Source organism: Scyliorhinus torazame, chromosome 13 (genome assembly GCF_047496885.1).
Source record: "Scyliorhinus torazame isolate Kashiwa2021f chromosome 13, sScyTor2.1, whole genome shotgun sequence".
Lineage (NCBI taxonomy): Eukaryota > Metazoa > Chordata > Chondrichthyes > Carcharhiniformes > Scyliorhinidae > Scyliorhinus > Scyliorhinus torazame.
This window is the reverse complement of record NC_092719.1, coordinates 161,873,449-161,894,453: the sequence shown is the minus strand read 5'-3', so window position 1 is coordinate 161,894,453 and position 21,005 is coordinate 161,873,449. Positions and strand designations below refer to the sequence as shown.

At 45.9% G+C, this 21,005-nt stretch overlaps 1 protein-coding gene across 1 annotated transcript in view; it reads left to right on the top strand.

The window, feature by feature from the left end:
* The window catches only part of nampt2 (nicotinamide phosphoribosyltransferase 2), a 74,246-nt gene that overhangs the window by 10,081 nt on the left and 43,160 nt on the right, over positions 1–21,005 (top strand). The window contains exons 3-5 of the mRNA XM_072470894.1: positions 120–223; positions 1,308–1,436; positions 4,154–4,312. Coding sequence (XP_072326995.1) covers positions 120–223; positions 1,308–1,436; positions 4,154–4,312 — 392 coding nt within the window. The remainder of the gene's footprint in view (positions 1–119; positions 224–1,307; positions 1,437–4,153; positions 4,313–21,005) is intronic.

Genomic DNA, 21,005 nt, shown 5'->3' with positions numbered 1-21,005 from the left:
GCGAGTACTATTAGTACCTAACTGTTTCAGTTTGTCCTGGGACATGGACTCATTCAGTTATTCATTTGGGTCCTGCATTGACATATTACCACTTTGTCTCATTAATACATCCTATACAGGTTCAGTTGTGACAGAGGAAAAGATTCAACAAGCCAAACAAATCTATGATCTTCATTTCAAGCAGTCTGTTTTTCATGAGGAAGGATGGCGATACATTGTAACGGTAAAATAACTATCCCTTGAGGGGTGTTATTAGAATGTACAAGCAGTTCTATTTAGATCAATCCTATGAGTATGTTCAATTCATGATGCGGAATGTTTTTCTTTACCATTTTCATTATGTATTAGTTTCACAGTTAAACTGCAAATACAGCTATGTCACTGTCAGTAATGTGATTTCATGCTTGAATACCAATCCATAGACACACACCTTGAACTTGAGTTACCCTGGTTAAATAAGGCATTATTGTTTTGGGATTTAAATGATCTCTCTCAGCAGTAACTGCTGTGCTTTTATTCCCTATAATCCAGAACTTTTACTGAACTTTTTTCACTCTGTCAAAGTTGCATCCTAGGAGCTCACAATTGAACTGCTCAACGTCATTGTGGGACTTGATTTGAAAACATAGTACCCATGGACTGGAGTATATTGACCCATAGCAGCTTAATGGCCTACACAAATGCCCAAGTCAGGTGAAATATTCCAGTGATTGCAAAGAAGTCTGTTTGATTTTGAAGTCTACAAAAATCTCTGAAAACCCTTTTTTCGTTATTGTTTGCAAAACTAATTGAAATGGACTTCTGAATCTTGCTTTAATCTACATCTGAAATTCTAGGCTATTGTTTGTTCCCACAATGCATTGTGCATCACCTGTTAAGATTTTTTTTTAATGTCCTATTGAGTGAAATAGATCTTGGGCCTTTGTATTATTAGAAAATACAGTGAAGTATACTACAATAATAAAAGCAAAATACCGTGGTTGCTGGAGATCTGAAGTAGAAACAGAAAATTGGTAAAACCCAGCAGATCTGGCAATAGACCTGTGCGTTCTCCCTGTGTCTGCGTGCCTTCCCTCCGGGTGCTCCGGTTTCCTCTCACAAGTCCAAAAAGACCTGCTTCTAAGGTGAATTGGATATTCTGAATTCTCCATCAGTATACCCGAACAACCGCCGGAGTGTGGCGACTAGGGGATTTTCACAGTAACTTCATTGCAGTGTTAATGTAAGTCGACTTGTGACACTAATAAAGATTATTATTATTGTATAATATGATCCGTCTGAAAGTGCCTTGAAATCTTTTGTTTCAGAAACATAATGGACATTTACCAATTCGTATTAAAGCCATTCCCGAAGGAAGCATCATTCCTCGTGGTAATGTCCTTTTTACGGTGGAGAATACGGATCCCAACTGCTTTTGGTTGACAAACTACATTGAGGTTTGTTTTCATTGCTTATCGTTAAATCTTGATGCCTGATCTAAGAATTCCAACGATCAGGTCATCTGCATAATGCCAACAGCTGCCAACATCAGGATTGGCACAGTTGTTTTGCACCCCTTGCCCAAAACTTGGGATGGCGTTTGGGGAAAATATGGTGTTAGACAAGCCCTTGGAGGAGGAGACAACAAGTCAAGTTAGATATTTTAGTGAAGACTGGAAATCAGTATCACAAGTGGCAGAATCAACTTCTCTCCAGTGTCCAGATCATAAAATTGACAGGAATTACTTTTGTAGACTTAATTTCAGCCTCTTTTAGGCATACTATATATTGGGAGCATGAAAGTCACGAATAGTAGGAATTCCAGTGGCTAATGCTATCCCATCTGCATTTTTGATGTCAGATTGTAAGGGAGTGGATGCAAGTATTACTTGCTCCATTTGCCACCACCATTTCCCTGTACTATCCATTAAAAACTTTAAAATAAATAAATTTAGAGTACCCAATTATTTTTTTCAAATTAAGGGGCAATTTAGTGTGTCCAATCCACCTACCCTGCACAATTTTGGGTTGTGGGGGTGAAACCCACGCAGATATGGGGAGAATGTGCAAACTCCACACGGACAGTATCCATTGAAAACCTTACGAACATTTAACAACATACAAACATGCAAATTAGGAACAGGAGTAGGCCACATCGCCCTTTGAGACTGCTGTGTCATTCAATAACATCATGGCTGATCTGTTTATAACCTCAACCCCACATTCCTGCCTACCCCCGATAATCTTTCACCCCGTTTCTTGTAAAGAATCTATCTGCTTTTGCCTTTAAAAAATATTCAAAGGTTCTGCTTCCACCACCCCTCAGGATCTGTAGGCCTGTAACTTCCTGGTTCCCAATGTAGCATTTAGGGGGTACCTCGATGATGTGCTGGGGTATCTCTCTAGACAGTAGCCACGTAAGGGTTTACCCAGAAATTGCCCAGAAGTGCTAACTTCCTCTGGACAATTGCGCTGGGCTGGGAACCATCCGACAGAAGCAATTTAAATGGTTCTGCCAGTTTTACCCTAATAGTTACTCTGAAAGAGTTAAAGGAAATAAATCAGTTCTAACCCCAGAGTAACTATTAAAAATAACCAAGACCCAACCACGGACAGGACACCCCCAACCACTCCCCATTCCCAGTCTCACCACGCAATCTTACAGAGATTGCCACTCTGAGGAAGTTACGGACCTATATGTTTCAATCAAGCAGAGAGCCAGTGCAGACTCAATGGACTGAATGGCCTGCTGCACTGTAACTATTCTTGTGGCGTTGCCCCTTACTCTACTAAACTCCACAAATTCAAGCCTGGCCTGTCCAGTCTGTCCTCATAAGACAACGATCCAATCCAGGTGTTAGTCTAGTAAATCTAAACTGCTCCCAATACAATTGCAACTTTCCTTATTAATAATAATAATAATAATAATAATAGCTTATTGTCACGAGTAGGCTTCAATGAAGTTACTGTGAAAAGCCCCTAGTCACCACATTCCGGCGCCTGTTCGGGAAGGCCGGTACGGGAATTGAACCCGCACTGCTGACATTGTTCTGCATAACAAGACAGCTATTTAGCCCACTGTGCTAAACCAGCCCCTTAAATAAAGAGACTAATATTGTAGGCAGTACTCCAGATGTGGTCTCACCAATGTCCTATCTAACTGAAGCACAACCTCCCTACTTTTATATTAAATTACTCTTGCAATGAATGGTAACATTCTATAACTAGCTGTACATGCACATTAACCTTTTCTGATTCACGCCGAGGACACCCAGATCCCTCTGCATCTCAGAGCTCTGCAATCTCTCACCATTTCGATAATGTTTTTTGTTCCTGCCAAAATGGGCAATTTTACACTTTACCACATCATTCTCCATTTGCCAGATCTTTGCCCGATCACTTAACCTATTCATATCCATTTATAGCCACTTTCTGTCCTCTTCAATCTGTCATCTTCACATATCTCATTATCCTACCTATCTTTGTGTTATCAGCATATTTAGCAACCATTCGTTTGGTCCCTTCATTGAAGTCATTTATATAAATTGTAAGAAGTTGAGGCCCCAACACTGATCCCTGTGGCACGCCACTTGTTACATCTTGCCAAGGAGAAAGATACCCATTTATGCCTGCTGTCTGTTTCCTATTAGCCAGCCAGTTTTCTCCCAATGTCAATCATGTCAATATGTTACACCTACAACATGAGCTTTTATTTTCTGCAATACCCTTTGATGTGGCACCTTATCAAATGCCTTCTGGAAATCTAAATACAGTACATTCATCCATTCCCCTTTCTACACAGCACCTGTCACTACTTTAAAGAGCACAAATAAATTGGTTAAACATGATCAAACAATACCATGTTGACTCTGCCATGCTATAATGCCTTTTCTAATAGCTTCTATGACAGATGTTAAGCTAACCGGCCTATAGTTTCTTGCCTTCTGTCTCCCTCTCTTTTTGAATGTAGGAGCTGCATTTGTTATTTTCCAATCTAATGAAGCTTCCCAGAATCTCAGAAATGTTGGAAAATTAAAACCGGCACTGACCCTGAAACAAGTAACGAAGCTCTGCCTTTGAGAATCTGTGAATTAAAATGAGCTGAATAGACTGCATTACATCTTTGCCTAGTAACAATCCAGCGAAAATGAATCTATATGCCTTCTCTCAACAGACCATTCTGGTACAGGTCTGGTATCCTATTACTGTTGCTACCATATCCAGGGAATTTAAGAAGATTCTAGCTCTGTTCTTACACAAAACATCAGGCAGTCTGGACACTCTGGAGTTCAGATTACATGACTTTGGTTACAGGGGAGTTTCTTCTCAGGAGGTACTATTATTTTACATTTCATTTCAACAGTGGATGTGATTGAATTTTGTACCTTATGATGTAATTTTGATTGGGGATGACCAATAAACCATTCTGATGCGTATGATTTTTTTTTTAATTTAGAGGACCCAATTATTTTTATTTTTTTCCAATTAAAGGGCACTTTAGTAAAGCCAATCCACCTACCCTACACATCTTTGGGTTGTGGGGGCGAAACCCACGCAGACACGAGGAAAATGTGCAAACTCCACACTGACAGTGTCCGAGGACCGGGATTTGAACCCAGGTCCCCAGCACCGTAGGCTGAAGTGCTAACCACTGTGCCATGTGCCGCCCTCTGATGCGTATGATGACAGCAAGTAAAGCAAATGTTAACTTGGGAGGTGTTTCCATTAAATGAGACAAGTTTTGGTAGGTTATATTGGGATAACGTGTTCAAATTAGTTTGGGTGTGAGGGGGGTATCATGCAGGGCATGCCCTGCGTACATTGGGGGAACCCCCAATTCATTCCTCTCCATCTGCCTTCCAAGACCTGACCCTCCACTTGCATCTCCCTCCTCCCTGTATTCTTGGATACTTCCCGCCGTAAAAGCATGGAACTCGCGTAGCTCTGGCAGCCTTCCTGTTCCTGCTCCTCCTCATAGTCCCGGCAGCACCCACTACTGAGCTCTGGTGCTGCTGGGACTGATGGAGCTGTTGGCCAATCAGATTGATGGGTACTTATTAAGGGTGGGGGATTGCCTCCTACTGGGGGAGGAGGAATTAGGGAGCTGAGTGGGAGGTTTCCACTTTCACTGAGTTTAACCCACCAGCTGCCGGGCTGCCTTCGGCTGATGGTCAACATTTCTTTGCCACGTAAAATTTAGCTCCATGTTTTTGTATGCAAGGGAATTTGTGCTGTTACCCAAATGTGTCAGACTGTAATTGCTTTAATAACTTCTTCTGTATTGACATGAATCAAAGGATTTCATTCTGCAATGTTGAAATTTAGCTTATAAAATAGATCATTCCAATGAAAATGACAATGTAGTATGCTTACAAATGAAGTGTGATTTTCCTTGATCTGTATCCAATGCATTGGAGAAACAAGACGCACAGAATATTTTAAAAATTGGAGATTTGGAACTAATCAACCTGATTTTTCTTCTATTTTCAAATCACTGAAGAACAACCAGATGAAGGCCTTCACAGAATTGCACCTTGTTATAGACAGGAGGGGGGTTAATTTAAACAGTGCTAATTTTTCCCGCCACCCATCTGTAAGCAGAAAGTTGTTTTGATTTCTTTCCCTCTTGGTGCAATCAAATTTTCTATTAATAACCTCACAGCAAACTCAAAATAGGATAAACTCAAAGGGTTAATTTATTCGCACAAACATGGGAAGAGGGTCGCAATGTCACCTCCAAACTCAAAGTAAAGGGAGGGATAGAGAATAGAAGGATTTACAGTGCCGAGTCCACAGCAAAAGTAAATATTGGGTCACGTGGGTTCCAGAATCAAAGTCCAATGAGTATCCATGGAGGTTGTGGGCTGAAAAAACAGTATTGCAGAATTCACTTTTTTGGTGGTGTTGACTTTACACAATGGGATAGGCATGTAGAGATGGATCAGTCTTGGAAGCAATGTTACTAAATTTCAGTCAATGAAGTGTAGTTGGAGCCAGGTGTTCAACCTGGCCAGACCTCCCTTTCTGTGAGGCTGTCAATCAGATGGTAAACAGCAGACTGTGCTTTACAGTTCAGCAAAGCAATTTTGTTGGTTCTACAAGCCAGAGGCCCATGTCACATGACAGTCACCTCTTCGCCATGTTTGACTGTTAAATGTCTCATGATTAGCAATTGAAAGGGTGGTTGCAAGGTCTTTGTCTTAGCAGATGATCCATTTCCTTCTGATCAAATTGGATTACTACATGCAGATGTCCTTTGTATAGCTCTCTTTGAAGTTGGGCGATGCCGTCCCCAGATAGCTCCTCAAATAACAAGGTGTGAGATTTCTGAAACCATAAGGTGATTTATTTTATTATGGGGCACAGTCACTTTTTTGTTTAACTATTTTAAGGACATTTGTTTAGTTTTTTAAAATTTAGAAATAGCCATGAGGAACTCTATATTTTATAAACACATACAGTGTTTGGTCTTAGTACGTAAGGGTTGCAGCTGTGTCTGGATGCTGAGTCAGAAATACTCCTTATGTATTTGGGCTAAATATGGTTTACATTTTCTTTCCTTCCAATAAATACTAATATTTTTCAGGATGGTATGCTTCGGGATAAAATGCTATCAGTTGTCTCAAAGCAGTTGAATTGTATTTCTTCTATTGTGCTTTCCTTCGCCACAAAGAGCTCTAATATATGGAGGGAAATGTGTTCCTTTTCAGGTGAAGTAGCTGTCAGTTTGTTTAGCTTTCTTTTACTGTATTAATTTTCTAAGTTAATTGTCCATTTAAGTGTTGTGACTGAGTGCGTCCCAGTAAAATGATGGAGGATTATTTTCAAAAGTTGGTGAACAATTGTCTAGATCTGATGGGCTGAGTGTCCTATCCAAGGTGAGAATCTCTGACCCCACACTGGCAATAAAAAGCCTGCATTACAAGGATGAATGCCCATTTCTTTGGGTCATGGACTTAGTCACAAACTGACACAGTAAAACAGCTGAAACTTTGAATCTCATGACCCTGGAAAAAGGATCTTTAAAGGAAACATGCTTTCTTCCGCCATAAATATCAGTATTTATCAATAAATAAAGCATCACACGATATTAATCTTTGATTATGTTATATTTTGTATTTGAAGGAGCTAACTTCCTGTTAGCATCCTGCTGTGTGAACCATTCATTCAGACCTCATAAGTGTCTATCCAGAAATGAACATTATTCAGATCTAAGTGGAAATGCTCTTGAATGATTTTAAATCACCATGGAACAATGTTGTCGGTTAATCTGATCATTATATATGAGCTGACGAAAGCTCTATGCTTGGTTTGGTTAAAGCTTAAAGTAATATGTGGACCTGGCTTCCACCGACAGATTACTACACATTCTTGGATACAAAGTGTTCAGGAAAGAGAGAAAGGAAAAGTGGTGACAGATTTAATTAAGAGAATATTACAGTGCTGGAGATAGTGCATGTTCTAGAGGGTTCAGGGATTGAATCTATTTGTTTGAAGTACCATTACACTGCTAGGTATATTCTATAGGCTACAAATAGGAAAGATACAGAGGAACAAATTTGTAAGGAAATCAGAGGTGTAAAAGCTATCGGGTATTGAGAATGGGGGCTTTCAATTATCCTTATTGACTTCCTCCACGACATAGTGACTGCAATTCAAAAGAGTACGTACCTGGTGTAAAGCAACAGTAGTGGACTCGCCAACACTAAGGGTATTCAAATGGTCATTGGATAGACATATGGACGATAAGGGAATAGTGCAGATGGGCTTTAGAGTGGTTTCACAGGTCGGCACAACATCGAGGGCCGAAGGGCCTGTACTGCGCTGTAATGTTCTATGCTCTATGTTCTATTTTGAGATAACTGGTGCTCGTGAGAAGTGCTGTATAAATGCGAGTCTTTTTCTAATCCTGAATGGCTCCTTGCATGTCAAAAGTCGCAGAAAGTAAAATGTACCTGAAGGAATAATCTGTATGATAGAATTCAGATTGATGATACAAGTGAGAACCAGGCTGTCGAAATAAGAAAAGCAAAAAGAGAGTATGAGAAGAAACTGGCAGCTAACATAAAAAGGAATCCAGAAGTCTTTCGGACCAAAAAGGGGGATTTATGCATGGAAGCAGAGGGCATTGCTGAGAGCCTAAATAAATACTTTGAATCTGTCTCAACCAAAGAAACAATGCTGTTATTGTGGAAGAAGTTGAATCACAGGATGGGCTAAACATTTACGAAGAGGAGGTGTCAGAAAAGCTGGCTAATAAATCACCAGGACTGGATCAGATGCATTCAAGGATACTCAGGGTCGCAAGGATTGAAATTACAGAGTCACTGGCTATAATCTGATATTCCTTAGCTGCCAGGGCGGCATGCAGAGGATTGGAGAATTGCTCCAAAGTTACACCTTTATTCAAGGAAAGGTGTTCCACCCTTGTTCAAGGAAAGGTGTGAGGATAAACCCAGCAACTGCAGGCCGGGTGGTTTAACCTCAGTGGTGAGAAATGTTTTCAAAATGATCCACGACAAAATTAACAGTCACTTTGACAAAATGTGGATTAATTAATGAAAACTGTCACAGATTTGTGAAAGGCAAATCGTGCTTAACTAATTGGCTTGAGATTTTTAATGAGGTAACAAAGAGAGTTGATGAGGATAATGCAGTTCATGTGGCATAGGTGGACTTCCAAAAAGTATTTGATAAACTGCTACGTAACAGACTTGTCAGCAAAGTTAAAGCCATTGGGATCAAAGTGACAGTAGTAACATGGATGTGAAGTTAACTGAGCAACAGGAAACACGGAATAGTGGTGAATGGCTGTTTTTCGACCTGGGGGAAGTATATACTGGGGTTCCCCAGGGACATTACCATTTGCGATGAATGTAAGAAATTGTCACATTTTATATTTTTTGTTTTTTGCAGGAATGTTATTGATTCCCGGCTTGAGACAATGCGCGGAGTCTGCACGTTCTTTTCGTGTCTGTGTGGGTTTCCTCCGGGTGCTCCGGTTTCCTCCCACAAGTTCTGAAAGACATGCTTGTGGGAGGAAACATTCTAAACTTTGGACATTCTAAATTTGCCCTCAGTGTACCCGAACAGATGCCAGAGTGTGGCGACTCGGGGATTTTCACAGTAACTTCATTGTAGTGTTAATGTAAGCCTACTTGTGACACTAATAAAGATTATTATTATTATTAAAACCTGGGTTAAGATGTATACAGGCAGTATGGCAGCTAGAGCAGTGATTAAGGTGCTGTAAAAGAGGGGTAAACATTGAATTCCAGGTAAAGTGTTCTGATGATAGATCTTGAGAACCATTTACTTGTTTACAGATAGCTAGCTAATGGAATATTGTTTATGTTTGAAAGACCTCTGGGGAGTAGATCATTTGTGAGGGGTATTGTGTGTTTGATCTTGGCTAAACAATTCAAGGGAAATCTTGTAAGAAGAGACAAAGTAATGCCTTATGCTTTGGGAACAGATTATGTAGTCAGTGGGAGGAACCAGGGGCGGGATTCTCCAACCCCCCGCCGGGTCAGAGAATAGCCTGGAGGCGGCGTGAATCCTGCCCCGACGCCGGCTGCCGAATTTTCCGACGCCGGGGTCGTGGCGGGGGCGGGAATCGCACCGCGCCGGTCGGTGGCTGCTGGCAGAGCCCCCCCCCGGCGATTCTCCGCCCCGCGATGGGCCGAGCTGCCGCCTGCTTTCGGCCAGTCCCGTCGGCGTAAATCAAACCAGGTCCGTACTGGCGGGACCTGACTCTACGGGCGGCCTGCGGAGTCCTCGGGGAGGTGCGGGGGGATCTGGCCCCTGGCCCGTGATCGGGGCCCACCGATCCGCGGGCGGGCCTGTGCCGTGGGGGCGCTCCTTCCCTCCACGCCGGCTGCTGTCAACCTCCGACATGGCCGGCGCGGAGAAGAACCCCCCTGCGCATGCACTGGGATGACGCCAGCACACATCTTCTGCGCAGCCCAACGCCGGAGTGGTTCACGCCACTCCTCGTCGCCGGTACAGCCCGCCCTGCCAGGTAGGGGAGAATCCCGCCCCAGTTCTATCTGAAAAGGCAGTTGGTCCTAGAACTCTAATCTGAACAGAGGTGAGCTTGGTCCTGAACGGTTCTCTCTCTAATGGGTCTGCACGGAGAAAAGAAAGTAGAAACCTGGTTGTTAACTTTATCCATGAGTGGTATTTGAAATATATTGAAATACATTGGTTTGCTTAATTGGAATATAGTAGCAGGTTCAGTACGTGATGAGGGTTTTCGCTTTTCTTAAGAATTGTAACTGTTAACTGTAAAGCAATTTATTTGTCGCTAATGTGGTTGATTGTGTTTTTGAATTACAGTTTTTAACATAAACGATACCTATTGGTAAGTGTTATCACTCCTGTGGTGCAGTAACATTTCCTCACAGTTTTGCAAATTGCAAATAGTTGGCTTGTCGTCCAGGATCTTAACACTTTCCTGGACTTAAATTAATGAGATTGACGTGGGTGTGTGGATCATAGTTTCAAAATGTTGAAATATGTGAGGAGGATAGTGGTTGTCTTCAAAAGGACATAGGTTGGTGGAAGAAGTGGAAATGTGCAAGAATGATATTTCATGCTGAGAAGTGTGAAGGGATACATTTTGGTAGGAAGATTGAGGAAAGGCAATATAAAATAAAGGATACAATTACAAGAGAAGTGTTAATGCAGAGGGACAGGAGCATCATTGAAAGTGACGGGGCAGGTTGAGAAAGTGATCAATAAGGCATACGCAATCCTTGGTTTTAATATAAAGGATTAGGGAGATTTTTTCACCCCAAATGGGGGCAAGTATGAAGACAGGCAAACATGAAAATTCACACCCTGATCAGTGTGCCAATCTTCAGGCACCATCCTGCCAGGGACCATTTTCCCAGAGTTGAAATGGGGGTCAGCAGGGCTACTTGTCTACAAGTGGCGGGTGGCCAGTTAAGGGAATTATATGACCTATTAAGGCCTATTGTCACAGGCTCACTGGAGCTTTCCAGTTAGCCTGGATGGCCCTCCATGTTTTGAGGGATGGGGGACTTCAAATGCGTGGATAAATTTGAGAAGCTGGGGCTGATCCCCACTGGAAGAGAAGGGATGAGTTCCTGCCCGCCCAGATGCAATTTTACAGTGGGGCGTGCAGGGCCTCAGATGGGGAGATTTCATACAGAGGTTCAAAGCCATGAGGGGTCTGAGTAGAATATATGGGGAGAAACTATTGGCAAAAGGCTTGAGAGCACAAGGACATCAATTTAAGGCAAATGGTAAAACAGCCAAAGGTAATATGAGGAAAAGATTTATATTTTTACGCATCAATTTGCCCGGATCTGAGACGGACTGCCTAAGCGTTTGGTGGCGGCAGATTCAATTGTTGATTTCTTAAAAGGAAATTGAATAATTGTCTAAATGGAAAAAAAAAGTCAGGGCTACATGGAAAGGACAGGGTGGTGGGTACCCATTGGGTGAGGCCTAACACTCGGCTGAGTTATTGAATAAAAGTTTCAGGAGGGTGTTCCATTTGGAAATTGGAATTGAGCCTTGAACAAGGAACAACAATTTTTCTTGTGAAACGTTTAAAAAATAACGTTATCTTTTTGTGCCTATTCTAGACCTGCCTTCTCTTTGCAGTTTTTCCGACATGTAGTGTTAATACAACAGCTTCCCAGCTCAGGCTGTCAGTTAAATTTTCAATGTGGGCCCCGTGATTTCCTCAGGTGACATTCTGTGCCCCCTTCTCCAGTGGGGAGCATAAAATAGCATTGAAGGGACTTCTGCCATGATCCTGCCTGCCCCAGAGGCAATTTTACGGTGAAGTGGACAGGACCTCAGATGTGAAGCCCACCCATTTCCCAATAACTTTCTTTTTCTGGCCAGCCTCACTTTCTAGGCTGATGGGGTGCCTGGTGACTGGGGGTGGGAAACAGAAAATGGTCTCAACCTTGATCATGGCAGGGGGAGGGGGTGGTGAGGTGGCTGCTGGCAGTGATGATAGCATGAAGACCTCCATCAGAAGGCCCCTTCGGTCTGGGGGCACGGTCCCCTCACGGACTCCCTTCAGTCATCTCTCTTTAACCCCCAACCTGACCCACCCCTGACAGCAAGATCGTAGTCCCCCCCCACCTTATTGAGCCCCCTGCACATCCCCAGCCCTCATCCATGGGAACCTTGCTACTTACTGGCACTCGGTTCCCGAGACTTAGGGCGCGATTCTCTGGAAAGGTGTCTAAGTGTGGTAGCGAGCGAGAACTGCCGTGAGCTTCCCGGCGCTCGGCTCAGCAAGGCCGGAAACGCAATTCAACGTTAATCAGTCCACTTAACAAGGCCTCATGGGCTTCTTGCTGCAGGTGAAGGCTCGCCATCTGATTCACTGACACTGCGCTCGCCAGCCTCCTGCTAACAAGGTCGCGCAGCACTTAAACAGCTCCTGGTCAACCAGCCCCAGCCAGCTCACAACAATGGCGCCCAGGAGACCAGCCCCAAGATTCGGAGATGCAGATCTGGCCAGGCTCCGAGACGCAGTGGAGGCCAGAAGGAATGCCCTCTTCCCCCGAAGGTCCCGGAGGATCAGCCACAGGGCAGCTAGTGCTGCCTGGGAGAAAGTGCCAGCGGCTGTGGGCTCGGAGTTTGACCAGGAGGACTGGCCTCCAGTGTCAAAAAAAGGTCAACAACCTACACCGGGCAGCACATGAGTAGACACCAATGCCCGTCCCCTCCGAGACCTTTCCGACGCACGCAAGCATCCATCCCCAACTTTCCATGCAACCCCCAACCCTCCCTTCACACCCCTCTCACCCCCTCTCCCCCAACCCCCAACCCTTCGTATCCCCACCACCCCTCACCACAGTGGTGAACCACACGTGTGGCTAACGATGCCCTCTCTGTGTCTCCTCAGGAAAAAGTCTCCCACTCACCGGGAGAGGGCCCAGACCGGCGGAGGCGTGCCAGACACAAGAATCCACACCTCCTGAGAGGAGCAGGCTCTGGGTGGCTGAGGACAGAGCGGTCACCAACGCAGAGGCTGGCAAACGCCGCTGAGGTGAGGAACCACTCGGCCCCAGCCAAAGGACGTGTCAAACGTGAGTTGTTATTTCCTTTCTGACTCACCTATCCCTCCCACGGACCACATGTCCATTCTCCCGCAAGTCCTCCAGCCGACGGCACCGACCCATCCCAGGTAGCCCCCTTTCCAGCCTCCCAAGAGACCACCTCAGAGGAAAGCTGAGGAAGACATGAGAGCGGCGTCATAGCTGTCACCCCCACCCTCCACCAGCGCAGATACACACACCTCGGTGTGAAATGTTCGTGGCCAGGCTTCTGGGGCACAATCTGGTGAGCACCACACTGCTGCTGATGTACATCAGGTGAAGACAGGAACCCCCAGGTGCGACAGCAGTTGGAGGGCTGCTGGATTCCAGGTTCCAGCTGGTTCCGAGCCTGATGCTGAGCCTGTGGTACAGAGGTACCCGGAGCTGATGGAGACATTAGCGTCCGGCCATGACATTCAGAGGGAGATCTCAACGACGCTCCAGCAGGTCAATTGCCGATTGGAGGAGCCCCAGAGGCCCTGGGTGCAGAAGACGATGACGGCAATGCGTGACACCGAGGCCAACACTGCTAGGGTGGCGATCGCAGTGGAGAGCCTGATGCATGACATCAGCAGCATTAGTGAAGGTGTCCAAGGTGTGGTGCAATTGGTGATGGCCATGACTGAGGGTCTCGTCAGAATGTCCGCCCAGCACCCAGCACCAGGCTGACCTTGATGAGGTTCTGCGGGACATGCCCTGCTCACAGATGGGAATGGGTGAGGTGCTGCGGAGCTTATCCTGTCTCAGGTGGGCATTGTCGAGGTGCTGCAGAGCATGTCCCAGTCACTGAGGAGCATCGCCAAGGGGGTCGACACAATGGTACAGAGCATGGAGAAGCACCTGGGCTTGCAGCGCCTGATGATGCGGGGCAGCTGGGACCAGCTGCCCCTTCGGCCCAATGTGAACCCCAGGGCCTTATGGGCACCGACTGGGAGGAGGGGGCGCTGAGTGCCAACCCAGACCCATACCATTGAGTGCCGACGATGGCCACCAGTTCCCCAGAGTTCCATCCCTCTGATGAGATTGCATATGTGCCTCCGACAAGTGAGCCAGAGCCCTCCGGCCCCAGAGCCCTCAGTGGACACCTGCCAGGGGCACCGAAGGCCATGGGATGTGGTAAGCAGCTGGCTGCTTCCACCTCTGATGTGCATCCTGGGGACACACCTAGATGTCGCAGTAGAGCTAAGAAGACAAAGCACATCGAGGATCACTGAGAGCACCAGGGGAGGGGGTGGGGGGATAGGTAAGGGGTGAGGGGGCAGTGGGGGGGAGGGGGCGGCACCATTGGCGGAGTGGGGAATTGTTACACAATAAACACCCTTGTGCACAACCAGTATGATGCCTCTGTCACTTTCTTCCGCAATGCGGGCCGACCTCAGAACCCTTGGCCCATCTCTCCAGGTATTCCTTCCGCCCATGGCATTCATCCACCCTCTGTCCGTGGACAAGTCCTCAGTGCTGTGTTCCATCGCCTGGGTGTTCGGATGTTGGCTGCTACGTGTGTGGTGTTGCCTCCCGCAGTCTTCAGGCACAGTGTCCAGGCACCAAGGTGAGATTGGGATGCTAGGTAATGACTCCCAAAAGCTACATGGCCCGCCTCCCCATGGGAATCCACTTGGGTTGTGTGAAGTGCTCACTTAATCATGATTGTCAGTTCCCTATTATCAATAGCCTTCAGCTGCACGGCTAAAGGCCTCAGCAGTCGATGGGCTTTATGGGTGTTTGGTGGGGCAGGGGCAAGGGTTGCCCCCAGAACGGGTACAGATGATCCAGAGGTTGGCATGGTGGTGCCGTAAGCATACCCCCTCTGCCCTCAGCACCTCCCCCCACCCTCCCATGGCAGCCCACCCCTGCGGAGGGGCCCCCACCCCCAGCCAAGCGCTGGGGTGGCAAGCCCAGCGCCCCCGGGCTCTTTGACTGTGAGCAAAGATGGCTACTCAACTCATCAGCTATCCACAGAAGCCCTTCCACCAGGTTCACGTTTTTCAAAATGAGTACTAATTGGTGCCAGTGTGAACACTTGCTGGGGATGCCGCTGAATGACCAGAGGTCGTTGGCTATGGGGTCGCTCCTGTTAATTGTATGGAAATAGGGCTTAAGTGATGATAATTGGTTTCTCGCCAAGCTACGGTGAGATCCCGATTTCGCCCAGGAGAGGGAGCTGGTTGCATCGTAAACTGGTTGCCGCCTGGCAAGTTTCTCGTTCTCGGCTTCTCCCGCCATTCACTGGCCTCGTTTCGCTCTCGCACGAGCGAAACGAGGCCAGTGAAACGTGCCCTTAGTCTCAGGCATAGCACTGCAATATCTTCTCCGGCCACTGTAGTGCTGTGCTGGGATGGGCTGGAGATTGGTTGACTGCTCTCCAAGGCGGGACTTCCTCACAAGAACGGGTGGCTCCTTCAATCATGAAATGACAATGGGCTTGACAGGAGTCGCCCTGCTGACTTTCCGGAAGGTGGGCACCAAATGCTTGCCAACCTGAAAGTTTAGGCCCTCATTTAAAGAAGAGCCCTACTGATTTTAGGCAGGTATCCTTCCCAACTACTCCATTTGCACAGGTAGTTTCCATTATCAGAATATAATATCTGGCTATAAAAGTGGAATCTGAAATATATCCGCGAACTCTGGTCGAATTATTTTGCCACCTCACAATGCCATTTCACCTGGATGACCACATTTGTCCTCAACACCCCATTTGGATTGCCCTGGAAGGTCAACCGGCTCTAGCCTGATCATCTTTGCTCACAGATCTTTATTTTATACTTTAAGCTAACCCGCACATGGACTCATTTGGCAAGATTTCCAACATTGCCAACTTCAGCCATCTCTCTGTGGGTAAAGAAGTTCAATATCATGTGCTGGTATTGGTTTGTGAGCCTCACTGTTTGGAGGTCAAGTGTCAGGCATGTTCTTCAGATATCCTTCACCAGCAAAGAATTTGTCTTTTACTGAGGGACTAATCCAGTTCCTGCATAGGTTTCTGCTGTTCTCAGCTCGTCATGGTTGAGGTGTGACCTTGTGTTTCTCCTGCAGAATCAGGATCTCATATTTTCAATTTACCAAATATGTCAGCTTAATTATTTTTGCAATGGATCCAACATTTACTTTATTTTAAATGATGTTTTGTTTGGACTATTCCTGCATTCTATCTGAAATCTTTGATTTGTTATGACTTTCACCTCTCCCTTGAGATTGTGTAACTGCTGTTTCTATCTCTTGGAAGTCAAGGACAGAATTCACTGCAGGCTAACAAACTTATTTCAAAGCAATCTAATGTTGGACGAGTAGAATTTATATCAGTTAGTGGGTCAACAGCTGTCCGATGAAGTTAAACTCTATTCCCCCTTGTAGCCAATGAAGATTGCTTAAAATCTGTCTGTAAAATAACAGGATGAAGCAAACAGAATTCAATCAATCTATAGATCTGTTTTCCAAAGATGTCAGTTTTGACACATTAGTACTTCAGAGATATACTTTTTATTGGTACTACTGTGACAGTACCATCAAATGGAGGATATAAATGAAATGAAATGTAACCCCCCCCCTTCTCTATGTAATCTTACTGTATAAGCTGGCAAGAACGGTTTTCTAGTGGAAATTGGGTGCCCGAGTCCAGTATTTGTGGTTTACAGTTTTACGGATGGTGCTGACTTTAAAATTTGGCAGCGGTGGATATTGGATACCTGGGCCTGTCATAAACACTGTCGAATGTCCTTTCCATTTGGCTATTCCAGCATTAACTTGTTCCTGCAGGTACTTCCTGTCAATGACAGGCTACCAGAGGATTATCAAAATAACTGGCTAGACATTTGTGCGCCTCAGGTTTTGGGTTCTTGGCTTTCCCATGCTGGTTCCGCTCGAGGTGGGCAGCAGGCAAATTTGATGCACTCACCTCCTCTGCATGTAGTCCTCTTCCTTCATGTAGGTGGTTGTATCTATGCTCAGCAGGGGAGTGAAGTGGCGTTTTGCAGATACCCATGTGGTGCAGCCATCCTGCTCTTCCTGAGGACAGGCTGTCCATCTTGAAGCGAAGCAGCAATGAATAATATTAGAATTTAAATGATGAAAAATTGAACACCAGGGCAAAGAGAGGATTTCATGGTGATGTTTGCAGTACTGGAGGCATTAGTGCAAGAGCCAGGGAGGCACGGTGGCACAGTGGTTAGCACTGCTGCTTACGGCACCGAGGACCCGATTTGATCCCGGCCCCGGGTCACTGTCAAAGAACAAAGAACAAAGAAAAGTACAGCACAGGAACTGGCCCTTCAGCCCTCCAAGCCTGCGCCGACCATGCTGCCCGTCTAAACTAAAATCTTCTACACTTCCGGGGTCTGTATCCCTCTATTCCCATCCTATTCATGTATTTGTCAAGATGCACCTTAAACGTCACTATCGTCCCTGCTTCCACCACCTCCTCCGACAGCGAGTTCCAGGCATCCACTACCCTCTGTGTAAAAACTTGCCTCGTACACCTCTAAACCTTGCCCCTCTCACCTTAAACTTATGCCCCCCAGTAATTGACCCCTCTACCCTGGAAAAAAGCCTCAGACTATCCACTCTGTCTATGCCCCTCATAATTTTGTAGACCTCTATCAGGTCGCTCCTCAACCTCCGTCATTCCAGTTAGAACAAACCAAGTTAATTCAACCTCTCCTCATAGCTAATGGCCTCCATACCAGGCAACATCCTGGTAAATCTCTTCTGCACCCTCTCAAAAGCCTCCACTTCCTTCTGGTAGTGTGGTGAACAGATTTGAACACTATACTCCAAGTGTGGCCTAACTAAGGTTCTATACAGCTGCAACATGACTTGCCAATTTTTATACTCAATGCCCCAGCCAATGAAGGCAAGCATGCCGTCTGCCTTCTTGATTATCTTCTCCACCTGTTGCCCCTTTTAGTGACCCCTGACTGTCAATACTCTTGAGGGTTTTACCATTCACTGTATATTCCCTACCTGTATTAGACCTTCCAAAATGCATTACCTCACATTTGTCCGGATTAAACTCCATCTGCCATCTCGCCGCCCAAGTCTCCAAATGATCTAAATCCTGATGTATCCTCTGACAATCTTCATCGCTATCCGCAATTCCACCAACCTTTGTGTCGTCCGCAAACTTACTAATCATACCAGTTACATTTTCCTCCAAATCATTTATATATACTACGAACAGCAAAGGTCCCAGCACTGATCCCTGCGGAACACCACTAGTCACAGCCCTCCAATCAGAAAAACACCCTTCCATTGCTACTCTCTGCCTTCTATGACCTAGACAGTTCTGTATCCATCTTGCCTGCTCACCTCTGATCCCATGTGCCTTCACCTTTTGTACCAGTCTGCCATGAGAGACCTTGTCAAAAGGCCTTTCTGAAGTCCATATAGACAACATTTACTGCCCTACCTGCATCAATCATCTTTGTGACCTCCTCGAAAAACTCTTATCAAGTTAGTGAGACACGACCTCCCCTTCAGAAAACTGTGCTGCCTCTCGCTAATACAACCACTTGCTTCCAGATGGGAGTAGATCCTGTCTCGAAGAATTCTCTCCAGCAATTTCCCTACCACTGACGTAAGGCTCACTGGCCTGTAGTTCCCTGGATTATCCTTGCTACCTTCTTAAACAAAGGAACCAAATTGGCAATTCTCCAGTCCTCCGGGACATCACCTGAAGACAGTGAGGATCCAAAGATTTAAGTCAAGACCTCAGCAATTTCCTCTCTTGCCTCCTTAAGTATTCTGGGGTAAATCCCATCAGGCCCTGGGGACTTATCCACCTTAATAACCCAACACCTCGTCTTTTTGGATCTCAATGTGACCCAGGCTATCTACACACCCTTCTCCAGACTCAACATCCACCAATTCCTTCTCTTTGGTGAATACTGATGCAAAGTACCGCACCCATTTCCTCTGGCTCCACATATAGATTCCCTCCCCTGTCCTTCAGTGGGCCAACCCTTTCCCTGGCTACCCTCTTGCTTTTTATGTACGTGTAAAAAGCTTTGGGATTTTCCTTAACCCTATTTGCCAATGGCTTTTCGTGACCCCTTTTAGCCCTCCTGACTCCTTGCTTAAGTTCCTTCCTACTTTCCTTATATTCCACACAGGCTTCGTCTGTTCCCAGCCTTTTAGCCCTGACAAATGCCTCCTTTGTCTTTTTGACGAGGCCTACAATATCTCTCGTTATCCAAAGATCCGGAAATTTGCCATATTTATCCTTCTTCCTCACAGGAACATGCCGGTCCTGAATTCCTTTCAGCTGACATTTAAAAGCCTCCCACATGTCAGATGGTGATGTACCCTCAAACATCCGCCGCCAATCTAGGCTCTTCAGTTCCCGCATAATATTATTATAATTGGCTTTCCCCAAATTTAGCACATTCACCCTCGGACCACTCTTATCCTTGGACACCAGCACTTTAAAACTTACTGAATTGTGGTCACTGTTCCCGAAATGCTCCCCTACTGAAACTTCTACCACCTGGCCAGGCTCATTCCCCAATACCAGGTCCAGTACAGCCCCTTCCCAAGTTGGACTATCGACATATTGTTTTAAGAAGCCCTCCTGGATGCTCCTTACAAACTCTGCCCCGTCCAAGCCCCTGGCACTAACTGTGTCCCAGTCAATATTGGGGAAGTTAAAGTCTCCCATCACAACAACCCTGTTGCTTTTACTCCTTTCCAAAATCTGTCTACCGATCTGCTCCTATATCTCCCACTGGCTGTTGGGAGGCCTGTAGTAATCTCCCAACATTGTGACTGCATATTTCTTATTCCTGATCTCTACCCATATAGCCTCGCTGCCCTCTGAGGTGTCCTCCCGCAGTACAGCGGTGGTATTCTCCCTAACCATTAGCGCAACTCCTCCACCCCTTTTACAACCCCCTCTATCCAGCCTGAAACATCTAAATCCTGAAACTTTTAGCTGCCAGTCCCGTACTTCCCTCAACCAGGTCTCTGTAATGGCAACAACATCATAGTTCCAAGTACTAATCCAAGCTCTCAGTTCATCTGTCTTACCCGTAATACTTCTTGCATTAAAACATATGCACTTTAGGCCACCAGTCCCACTGTTTTCAGCAACATCTCCTTGTCTGCTCTGCCTCAGAGCCATACTGTCCCTATTCCCTAGTTCTCCCTCAATGCTCTCACCTTCTGACCTATTGCTCCCGTGCCCACCCTCCTGCCATACTAGTTTAAACCCTCCCGTGTGACACTAGCAAGCCTCGTGGCCAGGATATTTATGCCTCTCTGGTTTAGATGCAACCCGTCCTTCTTATACAGGTCACACCTTCCCCGGAAGAGCTCCCAGTGGTCCAGATAACTGAAACCCTCCCTCCTACACCAGCTGTTTAGCCACGTGTTTAGCTGCTCTATCTTCCTATTTCTAGCCTCACTGGCACGTGGCACAGGGAGTAATCCTGAGATTACAACCCCTGAGGTCCTGTCTTTTAACTTTCTGCCTAGCTCCCTAAACTCCTGCTGCAGGACCTCATCCCCCTTCCTGCTTATGTCGTTAGTACCAATGTGTACCACAATCTCTGCCTGTTTGCCCTCTCCCTTCAGGATGCCGTATGGAGTTTGCACATTCTCCCTGTCTGTGTGGGTCTCACCCCCACAATGCAAAGATGTGCAGAGTAGGTGGATTGGCCATGCTAAATTGCCCCTGAATTGGAAAAATTAAAAACAAAGAACATTAGTGGAGGAGATGGGCAGGAGGAGCGAGCTGGCCAGGCGGCCCTCAAGGACCACCCTGTCATAGGAGTGGGTGCAGATGGATGGGAAGGCATTTGGAACCAAAGACCTGACAGCAGCACCACAAGAAGTAGAATGACCATTTATGCGTGTTCAAGGTCAGTGCTTGCATCTTCAAATGACATCTCATACCCTGCAAGTCATTAACCTCTGGTACTGCTCACTCAGCCATCAGCAATCACT